At 38.8% G+C, this 12,471-nt stretch overlaps 1 protein-coding gene across 2 annotated transcripts in view; it reads right to left on the bottom strand.

Moving 5' to 3' along the window:
• LOC131124923 (RNA-binding protein with multiple splicing-like) overlaps positions 1 to 12,471 on the bottom strand; it is a 33,493-nt gene that overhangs the window by 5,933 nt on the left and 15,089 nt on the right. Inside the window, exons 5-7 of one of the 2 annotated variants that reach the window (XM_058065926.2) lie at positions 9,520 to 9,670; positions 7,229 to 7,356; positions 4,682 to 4,745 (exon numbers count right to left, since the gene is read on the bottom strand). In XM_058065926.2, the coding sequence (XP_057921909.1) occupies positions 4,683 to 4,745; positions 7,229 to 7,356; positions 9,520 to 9,670 (342 nt within the window). In that variant the 3' untranslated portion in view covers position 4,682. Of the gene's footprint in view, positions 1 to 4,675; positions 4,746 to 7,228; positions 7,357 to 9,519; positions 9,671 to 12,471 lie in introns of both variants that reach the window. The other variant, XM_058065925.2, reaches the window with a different exon arrangement.

The following is a 12,471-nucleotide window of genomic DNA, read 5'->3' as shown; positions in this document are numbered from 1 at the left end:
TTTTTTTTTGCCTTTGTGTTTTGTGATAATCATTTTTTGTCCCCTCACAAGAATGAACGTTGAAGTTGTGGAATTACGATCGATAAACAGACGGAATGAAATTATGACTCGGTTCCAAACAGGGGTCATTTCCAATAGACCAGTGCTCTGACTTTCTTTCATAATATTCTGACATTTTTTGTAATATCACTACTTTATTCATATGCACATTCATATACTGTACTGTATTATGTTTACTGTATTATAATTTGGGGTATATATATATATATACACACATATATATGTATATACATATACACATATACGTATATACACATACACACATATATATACATATACACATATATATATACACACACATATATATGTATATACATATACACATATATATACACATACACACATATATATACTACATATACACATATATATACATACACACACATAAATACACACACATACATATATACACACACATATATATACATATACACATATATATACATACACACACATAAATACACACACATACATATATACACACACATATATATACATATACATATATATACACATACACACACATATATATACATATACACACATACACATATATATACATATACACACATACACATATATATATACATATATACACACATACACATATACATATATACACACATACACATATACATATACATATACATACACATACACACACATATATACATATACATACATATATACACATATACATACATATATACATATACACATATACATACATATATACATATACACATATACATATATATATACATATGTATATATGTAAAAAAGTTGTTATATATATATATATACATACATATATGTGTATATATATAACAGGCATACTCTAACTCTCCCTGCTGCATGGACAGGAAGAAATACCAGCAGACCTTTTCATCAGTGCGTGGGTGGTGCTAGCATGTAGGCTAACATCTATCATGCTGTTGATTGGTTCAAGTTATGCTCTGAGCCTCCGTTTTGGGAGTTTTTGTAAGGGGGAGTGCTTAGGGGTGGTTTTTTGCAGGACATCCAGTAATTGCTTTGCTATCAAACCAGGAAGAAGTCATTTGGCCCTGTGGATATTAGCCCCTCGCTGCAACAATAACATTCCCCCATCTGCCTCGCATTGGGGCCCAAAAAAAGGGCAGAGGGGAGGGTAAGACATCTAGTACGAACAGTAATAACAGAGTTTGCTTTCACTATCATTAAAAGGTCACAGATGAATTTAATTTTTGTATTTGGATTTTGTTCCCCCTTATACCATTAGTCCTTTTATGTCCTAACATAGCTTTCATTTTTGTTCTATCATGACTTTGTTCACATCCATACATCCATTTTATACACCGCTTATCCTCACTAGGGTCGCAGGCATGCTGGAGCCTATCCCAGCTGTCATCGGGCGAGAGGCAGGGTAGACCCTGGACTGGTCGCCAACCAATCACAGTTAACTGTAATTCATTCATTTTCTACCGCTTTTTGTAGCGGTAGAAAATGTACTGCGGGGTACACCCTGGACTGGTCGCCAGCCAATCACAGGGCACATATACGTAGACAAACAACCATTCACACTCACATTCATACCTATGGACAATTTGGAGTCGCCAATTAACCTAGCATGTTTTTGGAATGTGGGAGGAAACTGGAGTACCCGGAGAAAACCCACGCATGCACGAGGAGAACATGAGATGGCCGAGGGTGGAATTGAACCCTGGTCTCCTAGCTGTGAGGTCTGCGCGCTAACCACTAGTCCACCGTGCCGCAGTTAACTGTAATTCATTAACCTAAATCATTCACATCAGCTTTTTATGATCAGGACAATTCTGACTTTTTTCCTCATACAAGCAGTCTGCATTTTTTCAACATTTCAACATGAACTTTTCATAAACTTTTTAACTATAACCTCCATTATGTCCCCCAGCGTGACGCACACTCTTCAAAGAAAGATCGTAAAACTCTTAGAACATAGAGAAATCAAGACTGGCTGCATGCCTGGTCCAAGTCGCTCAAACACTGCAAGCATCTTCAAGGAAAAAGATGTGGGAGGATGTACGCCTATGAAACGCACAGTGATAACCAAGCAGCATAGATCTCATTACTCGGCTTTGACTCGGCCACTCTGGAACAGTTACCTAGTTGTCTTTCAACTAGTTCTGCATAGCTTTTGTTTGTGGTCATTGTCTTGCGGGAAAATAATCTTCTCCCAGCGCGTAGTGTCGTTATTCTTCTGCATTCATATTCCCCTTTAACTTGACAAACATGCTTGACTGTGGAAATGGTGTGTTTGTTGCCACAGACAGCTCCCAGACAGTGTAAGTGTTCTTATGGTAAAATCACTTGACACATTAACTGACTGTGACACTACAGGCACCAACTAGCTGGATCTCTGCTGAATTAGTTCAGTCACTTTAAAAGGGGGTCATATTTATGCACTTATTGTATGTTACATGTTTCATTTATACTGCTTTCTAAAAATCTCTTTTCACTTCGAAATGAATTTTTTTTTGTAATTATTATTGTAATATTATAATATTATATTGTAATTATTATTATTGTCAAAAAAGCCAAATAACATTGATCATGATTTCATTGGGGGCGGCACGGCGCTCGCCCCGAGGACTTACAAAACCAATGGTACCTGCGCAGCTCTTACCAGCTGGGACCCCCCCCCCCCCTTTTCACTTCAAAATGAAAGTTTTTTTTTTTGTAATTATTGTCAAAAAAGCCAAATTACATTGACCATGATTTCATTGGGGGCGGCACGGCGGACGAGTGGTTAGCACACAGACCTCACAGCTAGGAGACCAGGGTTCAATGCCCACCACACATCTCTGTGTGGAGTTTGCATGTTCTCCCCGTGCATGCGTGGGTTTTCTCCGGGTACTCCGGTTTCCTCCCACATTCCAAAAACATGCTAGGTTAATTAGCGACTCCAAATTGTCCATAGGTATGAATGTGAGTGTGAATGGTTGTTTGTCTATATGTGCCCTGTGATTGGCTGGCGACCAGTCCAGGGTGTACCCCACTTCTCGCCCAAAGACAGCTGTGATAGGCTCCAGCACCCCCTGTGACCCTCGTGAGGAAAAAGCGGTAGAAAAATGAATGAATGATTTAATTCATAAAAGCAATAGAAGGCTGAAATATCCAAAAAAGTGAATGCTAAAAACCATGCTAAGTACAGGAAAGAGTTTTCTGTAGAGGTGCCTTACGTGGTGCACCCACCCCCACCAACAGCACCCGTTGAGGAGGTCGAGGCTAGTCTTCCTCCTAACAAGCTGAATTGTATTTGGCATGCCTGCTGCACAGGCAGAGGTTTGGGGATGCAGAGACAAGCTAATAGTGGACATTAATGCTTAGTGAAGTGAAGGGGAAAGGTAATCCGGATTTTCCATTTGACAACACATGACGGGGGGGGGGGGCATGGGTAGGCATTGTGTGTATGTATGGGCTTCTTTCCCATGCGTGCTATGTCGTCTGGCCGCTCGCCCCGAGGACTTACAAAACCAATGGTACCTGCGCAGCTCTTACCAGCTGGGGCCACCCCTTCTAATAAGGGAGCGGAACCCCCCACCCCTCACTCCCACTGTTGACATATAACACACAAGCTCACCCGGACTAGTCCAGATAGATGTCAGCTGGCGCATTCATCACCAGCCCCACTCCACCAACTATTGCTGGTACGTGAGAAACACAGCCAGGGCCTAAAGGCTTTTATACACATTACAGATTACAGGGGGCCTCGGACTGGACTCCCCCATCCACTTTTTTTTTTTCTTTTGCATCTGTGCTGTGCAGGTGGAGGCAACCATTTGTTTTCTTTCAATGATTCTAGAAAACTAATTTCTCAGAGGCCTCCAAGTCAAAATTAACATGATATGTCTTTGGTTGTGAGAGGAAAGTGGAGAAAACTCAAACGCCACTCAAAAAGGTCTCAAAAAGAGTGGGTCATCAGAGTCATCTTGTCTGGAAGAGGATGTTGATGAATGACGGGACAATACCATATCAATTTATTTCCTAATACGGGGCACACACCAGCTTAAACGGCTCAGAGTAGCCACCCATTGAAGGCCTTTTCTTTGCAGACTTTGCACTGAATTTGCATGTCCAGTATGTTTGTTTTTTCTGCACATTGACATTACATCTTGTTGGTTGGGGGGGAAACCAGGTCAAAGCCCAAACTCCACTTAGAAAGGCCCCCAAAGGGTTGCTTGATAGATCGTGGGCGGCCAGGATTGGGAGAGAACATGCAGACGCCACACACAAAATGCCTTGGTGGTCCAAGTTAGGTCCAAAATGATCGCATACATAATAGTGTGAAAAATAGTGTATAGTAATTTACTGTAATCTTTTTCTAGTTTCACTCCACACTAAATTCAGACCCACTGAAAAATATATAATTTGTGCTTTGACGCCATATTTGTCATTAGATATAATTTTCCCAAATTAGGTGCAAAATGGAATATTTGAGATGCCTCAACTAGGTCAAAACTGACAACACAGAATTTGATGCATTAGCATTTTTGGAGCAAGTAAGAACATTCATTCACTTCTTACCCAAAACAGTTCCTCTTGTTTTTTCACATGTAAACAAAGTGTCCTAACATGAGTATAAGTCTGCAGTACTCACACATACTTCAGCAGAACTGTCTTGACTTCCATCCCTGAGGAGTTCCATCTGCAGGTGGGAGCCAACGGATCTAAAAACACAGAACATTACGACTAGTATGATAACATGATGCGTCTGTCTCTACGCTCTGTGAGACATTAGCTATTTCCCAACGTGCCAACACGAGAAACCTGGTGCTTTAACAAAAAAAAAAAAAAGGCTGACTGAAGCTCAACATCACACGTATGGAAATGCTCACAAAGGATAGAAGACAGCAAGGAATAAATAGCAAGAGGCCCTTTTGTGCTAAAAATACGCTGAAGCTTAAAAGTGAAATGAAGAGGTAGCGAGATCGCGAACCAATCAGGTCGAGTGAGTTACATGGGAAGAATTTTAAAAAGGATCAATAGTGAACTCTATTGGGAAGTCGCAGTGGAGATTTGCAGATTAAGATGCTTTTTGCTTGATGAACAAGATCAAGGCAGGCGAGAAGAAAAGGAGTTAATGGTAAAAAAAAAAAATTAAAAATAATGATGGAAACTTCTGGAAAAAAAAGCTTTAATTGTGATATGATGGGAATCCAGTAAGTCACAGTTGGAGGGTATTATAGACTAATTATGATATTGTGAAATTAGGACTATCAGGACAATATCAGGGCAATATCAGGACATTGGAAGAAAACAAACATCTCGGAAAAACAGTCAGTATTATTGCAATATTTTTCTATTTTATAACCTGATAGCGACATTGCACCTCAATATCTATCCAACTAAAGAATGGAAAATTTTATTAGTAAAATGTCATTTTACGCACTAAGCAAACAAAATCTCACTAAATATGATAGCACATTTTATTAGTTATAAAAACTGTATAGTTATTTAAAAAAAAAACAATATATAAAGGTAGTTAGAACAGTCATGCAATGTAGACTTAATGCAATTAGACTTAATGCAATGTAAGTCTATTTTTCCCACAGTCATCCCTGTATGTTGTACAGTGTTGGGAATAACCGCGTTGGGAAAGTTGTTCCTATTTTCCATTATTGGGTAATCTAAACACCGTTACGAACCGTTATTAGTCATGGACAACATAACAGCTGTTATCCGCTCTCAAGTGCTCAGCCAGTGCACAAATAAAAAGTGATTCCCCTCCCTGCCCGAATGTCCTTCGTTGGTGAGAGGTGACAGAAACGAGTAATGATAATTGACTATAGATAGCGTAGAATTTCATGCTGAGCCAAACGGTGCCGGAGTGAAGGACAACATGTGGACAAAGACCAGCCAGCTGGACACGGCAGTGTCAGGAGCTGCTGCTGTCACCATGGAGAGCTACTATCTACCTGTTTAGAGGGTACAGGCACTAGTACAGGCACTACTTATTGATGTCAAAGACACAGACATACATGACAAGTGTACATTATTACCCAGAACAAAGTGATTCTCCATGTTGGTTGTCTGAAACTGAAATCTCATGAAACATCTCACAACAGCATTCCAAAGCTACATCCCTGAGTAAGTCCCAATCATTTCAAATATTTCAATATTTTTTATATAAATTTTGCTGGCTTTCCAAAAACCAGTCAAGTAAACCGGTCAGTGTGTACTGTTACTGTTGTTATCTGCAAGTTACTGTTTGGGGAAAGTAACTTTCAATCATAACGAATTAGTATTAATTTTAATCGGTAATTTTGTTAAAATGTTTTTAATGCTTTGACGGACATATGCAATACATAAAAAAATAATGTGTCATAATGGTAAGTGTCATATTTAAAAAAAATCATAATCATCAAAAACTACTTGGGCGTGGAACATTTAACACTTAACACCGTACACTAAAAACGATGCACCACAATATTGCAATGGAACCTTGGTTAGCAGAGAAAGCAAAGAACAAATGAACCTTTTTACCTTGACTGAAGACGCGATTGTTGACAAAGACAACAAATGTGGTAGCGAGATCCACACAGACGGCACCTTCGTGTTTTGCTATGAGTTAGTTCTTGAATTGAATTGACTAATCAAAATGCTAGCACTTGCAACTTTCTTTGGCTGAATTGTGGGTTATGTTGTAAAAAAAAAAATCAGATACTTGGCGTAACTGTGTTAGTTAGATGTACGTTAAATGTACGCAAAGCAAGATTTTACTGTAAATGATCGAGCTAAAAACATGCTAACTGAGGTTCCATTGTATTTTGTTCGAACACAAATTTTGTAAGAAAAAAAACATCACAATGTCAATATTTTGCTATGATAAAAACAATAAATCATTATATATTGTGAAAGGTAAGTCATCCTTAAGTAAAAACATTTTGGAAGTTGAGTTAAAAAAATTACATTGCTAAAATAAAAGTTGAACACAAAATTGGTATAAATTAATGATCAATATTTTATGTCAGCGTATCAAATCGGTATTGCAAAAAAATAAGATACACAGATATTTTGTGCTCAAGCTAAGTTCTGTAGGATTGTGCGGCAAACAATGACAATGATGGCGCTGTGGCATTCAGGGGGTGGCAGATGCGGCAATGGTTTGAGCGGGAGTAAAAGGTGGGGCTAAAAGGGTGGGCGGGGTTACCTGAGCGTGGAGCGAGGAGGGGTAGGTGAAAGCGGGTGGGAGGGCTGGCGACAGCTCCGCCGGGTACAGCGGGTATGACGCCCACACGTCTGGGCTGCTGGGATAGAGAGCGGGCACTGTGAGCTCATCTGTGGAAAGAAGAAGAAGAAGACCACCAGTGGGATGAGGTGGGTGGCCAGTGGAGGGGTGGCGTGTGGCACGCGACAGTTGTGATGGTAAGGTGGGTGAGCGCGAGTATGCAAAATAGATTGTGTTCAACAGTTAGCCCAAGCCTGCTTCCAGACGGACATTGTAGGAAAATAATGTTTCCCTCACACAAAAGGCAGAATTTGATCACCTACAAAGCTCTCCACAATCTGACCCCTCCATCCCTCACGGACCTCCTATTGCACACCTGTGCAATAATAATATAGTGCAATAATAGAATTATGAATGCTCACGAATCCAAATTTAGACAGATTTGTGAACATAAAAACATTTTAGATTGCATTCATCTTATGACATATGGATGCAAAGACAAAAGCAGTGCATTGTATATTTGTGGCGTGTAGTTAAGATTAGCAGTCTTATAATTTTGTTTTGCTAACAGTGGAGTGGAGTGATATGTGGTGTGGTATGGTCATGACCCCAGCATGCAGAGACAGTGCAGGTAAAAGTCCTTAATCGTAGCACAGGCAGGTGCAAGCAGTCACAGATGTACTTGTAGAGTCAAAAATTCAATGAAACTGTGCAAAAATAAAAATAACAAAAGCATTCTGAGCAAAAAAAAAAGATACAGTAAATAACAACAGAAGATGCAGAGTGATGCGTTGAACTGCTAGGATATAACAACCGTGTCAGACTGACACAAATAATGAACCAGCAACTAGCAGAGAGTCCAGCTGGACTAAAACAATAACAGCTCACCAATCAGCGGCAGATACACTCACAACAAAAGTAAAGCTGCTGGCAACGGTGCAAAACAGGAAGTCAGAGTACAAAATACAAGCACAAAACAGGATAAAAATGAAAACAAACAAAACAGAGTCAGAGCTGTTATGTGGAGTGGGGCAAAGAATTTTACATTCCACGGCAGTTCATATATTTTTACACTTATATGACGGTTACAAAATATTTAGTTTTACTATTCACTATGTTTTTATGTTTATATTGGGATGCAGTGGTTAGTGCGCAGACCTCACAGCTAGGAAACTGGGGTTCAATTCCACTCTCGGCCATCTCTGTGTGTAGAGTTTGCATGTTCTCCCCGTGCATGCGTGGGTTTTCTCCGGGTACTCCGGTTTCCTCCCACATTCCAAAAAACATACTAGGTTAATTGGTGACTCCAAATTGTTCATAGGTATGAATGTGAGTGTGAATGGTTGTTTGTCTATATGTGCCTTGTGATTGGCTGGCCACCAGTCCAGGGTGTACCCCACCTCTCGCCCCAAGACAGCTGGGATAGACTCCAGCACCCCCCGCGACCTTTGTGAGGAAAAAGCGGTAGAAAATGAATGAATGAATACCAAAAACTCCCTGCTTCACAACACCGATGCCAATGTCAAGTCTGAAAACGATAAAGGGACACAACCGGATATCCGGTTTGACAAGCGAGCGATATGGCAGCAGCCTCCTCTATTGATAACAATCAGCTATAAATCCTTAGATTTATCAACTGTAGAGACTTGAGGGTCATCACTAGGACTGTATTCAGTCATGGCCGCTGTGTACAGAGATACCCGTTCAAAATCTTCAATCCAAAAACAACTTGCATTGGAAAAAAAAAATCTCACAGAAATTGGCAGCCACGATGTCATTTCCTCTCAAAAGTGCACGCGCACACACACAGACGCACACCCTTTTTCTGGCAGCAAATATCCTAGATAAGAGAAAGTTCGGTCACTGAGGAAAAATGCAAGACTCTTTGCACAATCTGGGGCCTTCTAGAAAAATATTTAACTTACTTACAAGGCCAGGGAAATGTACAAAAGAGGTATTATCACATGACAAATACACCTGAAGGCAACACTGAACTGCCATGTAGAGTGGAAACGTGGAAATTTGTGCAAAAACTGCTTTGATGTTGTTTTGATATACCGTATTTTTCAAGTTTATATATTGATAAATTTGTTAAATTGAAAAAAATATATAATTACACACCTTTATTACAAATATATTATTACCAAAACACACACAAATGTATTAATTGGTCGATACCAAGTGCTTTTGTTAACGTAGCTTGTACGAGGCGCTAACATTCCAGCAATTACGCCAACGCCTGTCCATGGAAAAAGCGTATCGGGAGTACTCACAAGGGTCTCTGCTAATGAACTGTGGTCCAGGGCTCTGCTGGGAGGGAAGTGGATTGGGGGTGCCCACCAGCTTGTTCTTGGCCATCTTGGTGTTGGCCTTGGCAAACTCCAGCCGGAGAGTCTGCGGGATCTCTGGATCAAAACGGACCCCCTGAGATGGAAAAAAAAAAAAAAAAAGAGAGACTCAATGAGGGCTTTCTTGGCGTTCCCGAGAACAAAGGAAACCCGAAACCAAAAACAAAGTGGATCAGCACAACCAGGAAGTGTGTTCACTTAATCCACTCAAGCTGCTGTGAAGTATAATGAAAGTCGTGGCCTTTTGTTTTAATGTGTACCAACTAAGACTGTCTTATTGCCTTCTGACACTGCTCTTGTTTTTTCTAATGAAGGGAAGGCTATTGATACCAGCACCAAAATGAAATATATAAACAGTACTAAATTGGGAAATATAGTTAGGATATGGTATATAATTAATTCATAACTAATTGTATTTACTTGTTTATATACTATATATGTATATGACAATTACATTAAGCATCCAATTATTAACAACATAATAGCGGTTAAATATTTTTTTAAATAACCCTATAAAGTTTCAGTATATTTCGCAGTAATAAATTACAATTTTATCAATTATTTCACATTTTGAGAAATTACATAATGCTTGAATGATAATTACATTTAATACCACAGCAAATAAAAGTAAGTGATATTAAGTTTATTAACAGATAACTACAATGTTGTGTAATGTATTATATTGTCAATTTACTTGTGAAACATTGTGTATTTTCGGGAGTATAAGTAACACATTTTTTCATATACTGCTCACAAGAAGTTAGGGATATTTGAAATATCCTAAGGAGCCTCCAGCTTTGAACCTTTGGTTCACTCTGGAGCTGAAATGCTGACAATTAGAGCTTTATTAAAAGATTTATTGATTAATTAAAAGAAAATATGTCACTTTTAGTTACGTTTCATGATAAATATATTTATTCAACAATGAAAGTATATAAATTACAGCATTTTATAAAATAAACTAACTTTTAAATAAATAATACAGTTAAATAAATTATAAAAATGCAATCAAAATTCATTCATTCATTCATTCATTTTCTACCGCTTATCTTCACGAGAGTCACGGGGGTGCTGGAGCCTGTCTTCAGCTGTCTTCGGGCAGGAGGCGGGGTACACCCTGGACTAGTGGCCAGCCAATCACAGGGCACATATAGACAAACAACCATTCACACTCACATTCATACCTATGGACAATTTGGAGTCGCTAATTAACCTAGCATGTTTTTGGAATGTGGGAGAAAACCGGAGAAAACCCACGCATGCACGGGGAGAACATGTTAACTCCACACAGAGATGGTCGAGGGTGAAGCGATCAAAATATTTTTGAATATTTTTAAATGCCATTAAATGTTTACAAATGTCCACAAATATTAAAAAAGGTAATGAAATACATTTAAAAAAAGGGAAAATATTTTATACCAGTGATGTGCTCTGAACTAAAATATTTGTGTTGTTAGTTTGCCAAAAATAATATAAATATATTAATTGTTAGTTAATAGCATTTATTGGTTGTTTTGTACTGATTTATGAAATAAATCTGATTGGTCTGGATCCAATCAAAAGAGTAGTATGATTGTTTGTATTACTTCCTATCGTTTTCGACCTGTGAGGTTACACTCAGGCACAGTAACAATACGTTTTTCAAAGATTCAGAGACGTGCTCAGGCCTTGATTTGTTATTCTACCTCAACGGGCAGCGGCTGCCAGTACGCTGAGCCAAGGCAATCCCACTTAATTCCCCTCCCCTTCATGGGAAGAGTCATCCCTCCGCTTTCCGCTAATGCGCCGTGCTCTCAAAACAAGGTTGCGCCTATTAAACCTGAGAGAGCATTGATAGCCTTCAGTGACATCATACCAGCTTTGTATCATCACGTCCACCACCACCGCCGCCCATCATCAGAAACAGAATATCACGCTAATCCACAACTGAGCCATTTATAGCCGCCCGCCGACAATGTTCTCCCCCTCCTTCCTTCCTTCCTTTCTTGCCAAAGCTTCTTTTTTGCACTTGTAAAAAAAAACGGAGAGATAAAAAGTGGACACCTGATTACAAAAATAGAAATGTCAAAGAGCTCCACAAAAAAAACATGTCTAAATTCTAAAGTCGACGTCTAAATTCGTTGCGCTTCATCATAACTTCAAGGCACACTCCCTCAAAGTTATTTATAACCTTAGTGCTTGAGAAAGAAAGGTATTGTTTAAGACATGTGCCTGTATCATATTTGTTTGTGTATTTTCAATATAAAAATCAATGTGCTAAAAATGTGACGTGACCCATCTTTGAATAGTGTAATACCGCATAAATGCTATTATTGTTCTTACTTTTTACTATTAGTACATTTATTTATTTTTACACTTATGGGATAAGAAAAAAAGTGACATGTGCGAACCATCTTCAAATAGCATAATCCCTCATAAACAATATGATTATTTGTTCTATGATTTCGTAGGAATGCCACAAGATTGTCACATTATGCAATTTGTCATTTGTTGAGTATTTCATCATTTAAGTGATTGTTTTTATAGTTTTTACTTGAGACTTTTGTTTTTCACTTCAGGTTTTCTTATTTCAAACATGCATGACATTTTGAGAAAATCATAAATTTACAGTTCCACAATGCAACAGGCGCAGAGGTTATGTAATCCTACCCCTTTTCCATATCAGAGAAATCACTCAGAAATTTGTTCACTTCCTGTATTCAATACTGTAATACACATTTTTCAAAGTGACAGCGCTTACCTTCTTATTGGCTTGTGTGAGGATTAAGGAAAAAAAAATGTTAATGCTGGGTCACGCAAAACCAAACCATCTTTAAATTGCATGATTCATCATTAAGGAGTCACTTATTTATACGCTTGCACATACACAATGTTGAG

This window comes from Doryrhamphus excisus, linkage group LG2 (genome assembly GCF_037039965.1).
Source record: "Doryrhamphus excisus strain RoL-2023G ecotype Guam linkage group LG2, RoL_Dexc_Guam_v1.1, whole genome shotgun sequence".
Lineage (NCBI taxonomy): Eukaryota > Metazoa > Chordata > Actinopteri > Syngnathiformes > Syngnathidae > Doryrhamphus > Doryrhamphus excisus.
Note: the sequence above shows the minus strand (reverse complement) of the source record. Positions and strands in the feature narration are given on the sequence as shown.